At 56.8% G+C, this 1332-nt stretch overlaps 1 protein-coding gene across 1 annotated transcript; it reads left to right on the forward strand.

Annotated features, from left to right (window-relative positions):
• Positions 1 to 49: 49 nt before the first annotated feature.
• SDRG_12066 (hypothetical protein) lies at positions 50 to 744 on the forward strand. Its single transcript, XM_008618125.1, has one exon. The coding sequence runs from the start codon at positions 137 to 139 to the stop codon at positions 692 to 694; it is 558 nt and encodes a 185-aa protein (XP_008616347.1). The 5' UTR covers positions 50 to 136; the 3' UTR covers positions 695 to 744.
• The last annotated feature ends 588 nt before the right edge of the window (positions 745 to 1332 follow it).

Raw genomic sequence — 1332 nt, forward strand, 5'->3', positions numbered from 1 at the left:
ATGTCAAGTGAGGGTACCCTGTAGAGGGCCCCAGTAAAAAAGCGACAACGTGATGGCTTCCTGCCGAACGCGCCCAGTCGAGTGACCCAACGTCCAACATCAAAGCCTTCCAAAGAGTCCTTCACTTTTCCATTGGATGGCCGCTGCGCCAATGCGCCGACAGCTCAGTTCGAGCAACCTCGACGACATGTACATCGTGCGCGGCCTCGAGGTCGCCAACTGCCGCATCACGGGCACGAGTATGGTCAAGCGCAAGGGCTTCCTCGCCAAGCATTCGATCGTCTACCACGTCAAGGTCATCAACGGAAGCCACGTCTACGTCGTCGACTGCGTCTACGAGGACTTTGCGCGCTTCTACAAGGAGCTGCGGACAGCGCCCAAGGCAGCGGTAGCGTTTCTGCAGGCGATTGCGGGGTTTCCGTGTCCCAAGAAATCGCTCTTTGGCCACCGCGACGCGCTCGTCATCAAGGGCATGTGCGGGCAGTTGGAAAACCACTTGACCAACGTGCTTCGACTCTGCCGTATCCACGGCGCCGCGCTGCCCGAGCTCAAGGAGCACATCAACGCGTGCATCCTCGAGTTTGTGACGCACCGCGACCCGATCCACGCGCCTTTGGGCCGCTGCCACCCGGTGTTGAGCCCGCACACGGAGGCAGACTCGGTGCGCCGGTGCCTCTCGTCCACCGTGATGTAGACCGTGGCCCATTATTTATTAACAATTCAACATGAATCGGCAACCATCCATCGACGTGCCTACTAGATTCGTAGTAAAGTTTGGGGAGAAATTCAGTCGATGCAGCAAGATACTACTGCGCTGCTGCTCGTCGGCGATGTATCCATCGGGTGGCTACTTTCAGCGACATGCTGCTCGCGTGTGCGGTACTCCTTGCCAGTCGCCCAGATTGACTAAGATCGACTAAGATCCAAGTTGAAAAAACTCAGATCTACGCCGTATCGGTGCACCACTACAGCACATTTCGGACAATTGTTCGCCAATGTCCAACAAGAACCACGACTTGTACACATAGTATCATTATTTACCTTTTGGTCTACACCCGGGCTGCTAATTGTATATACATAGAAACCGTCGACGGCGGTTACATCTCGGTCTTACGCGTGCTGAAACTGCCAGCCTTTTGGCTTGAAGCTGCACAAGATCGAGCGGCCGACGCTGTATTGGTACCCGGGCGCGAACCGGTCGACGGGGTTCGTGCGCACGAGAAGCAGCGCGAGAAGGCCACTGCCGGCGCCAATCGCAAACAGTGGCAGCGCAGTCTCGTAGGCACTGAGGATCGAGTGGTTGGACTCGGCCGCGTCAAAGAGGCTCGTGAA

This window comes from Saprolegnia diclina (assembly GCF_000281045.1).
Source record: "Saprolegnia diclina VS20 unplaced genomic scaffold supercont1.46, whole genome shotgun sequence".
In the NCBI taxonomy this organism is placed as follows: Eukaryota; Oomycota; class Saprolegniomycetes; order Saprolegniales; family Saprolegniaceae; genus Saprolegnia; species Saprolegnia diclina.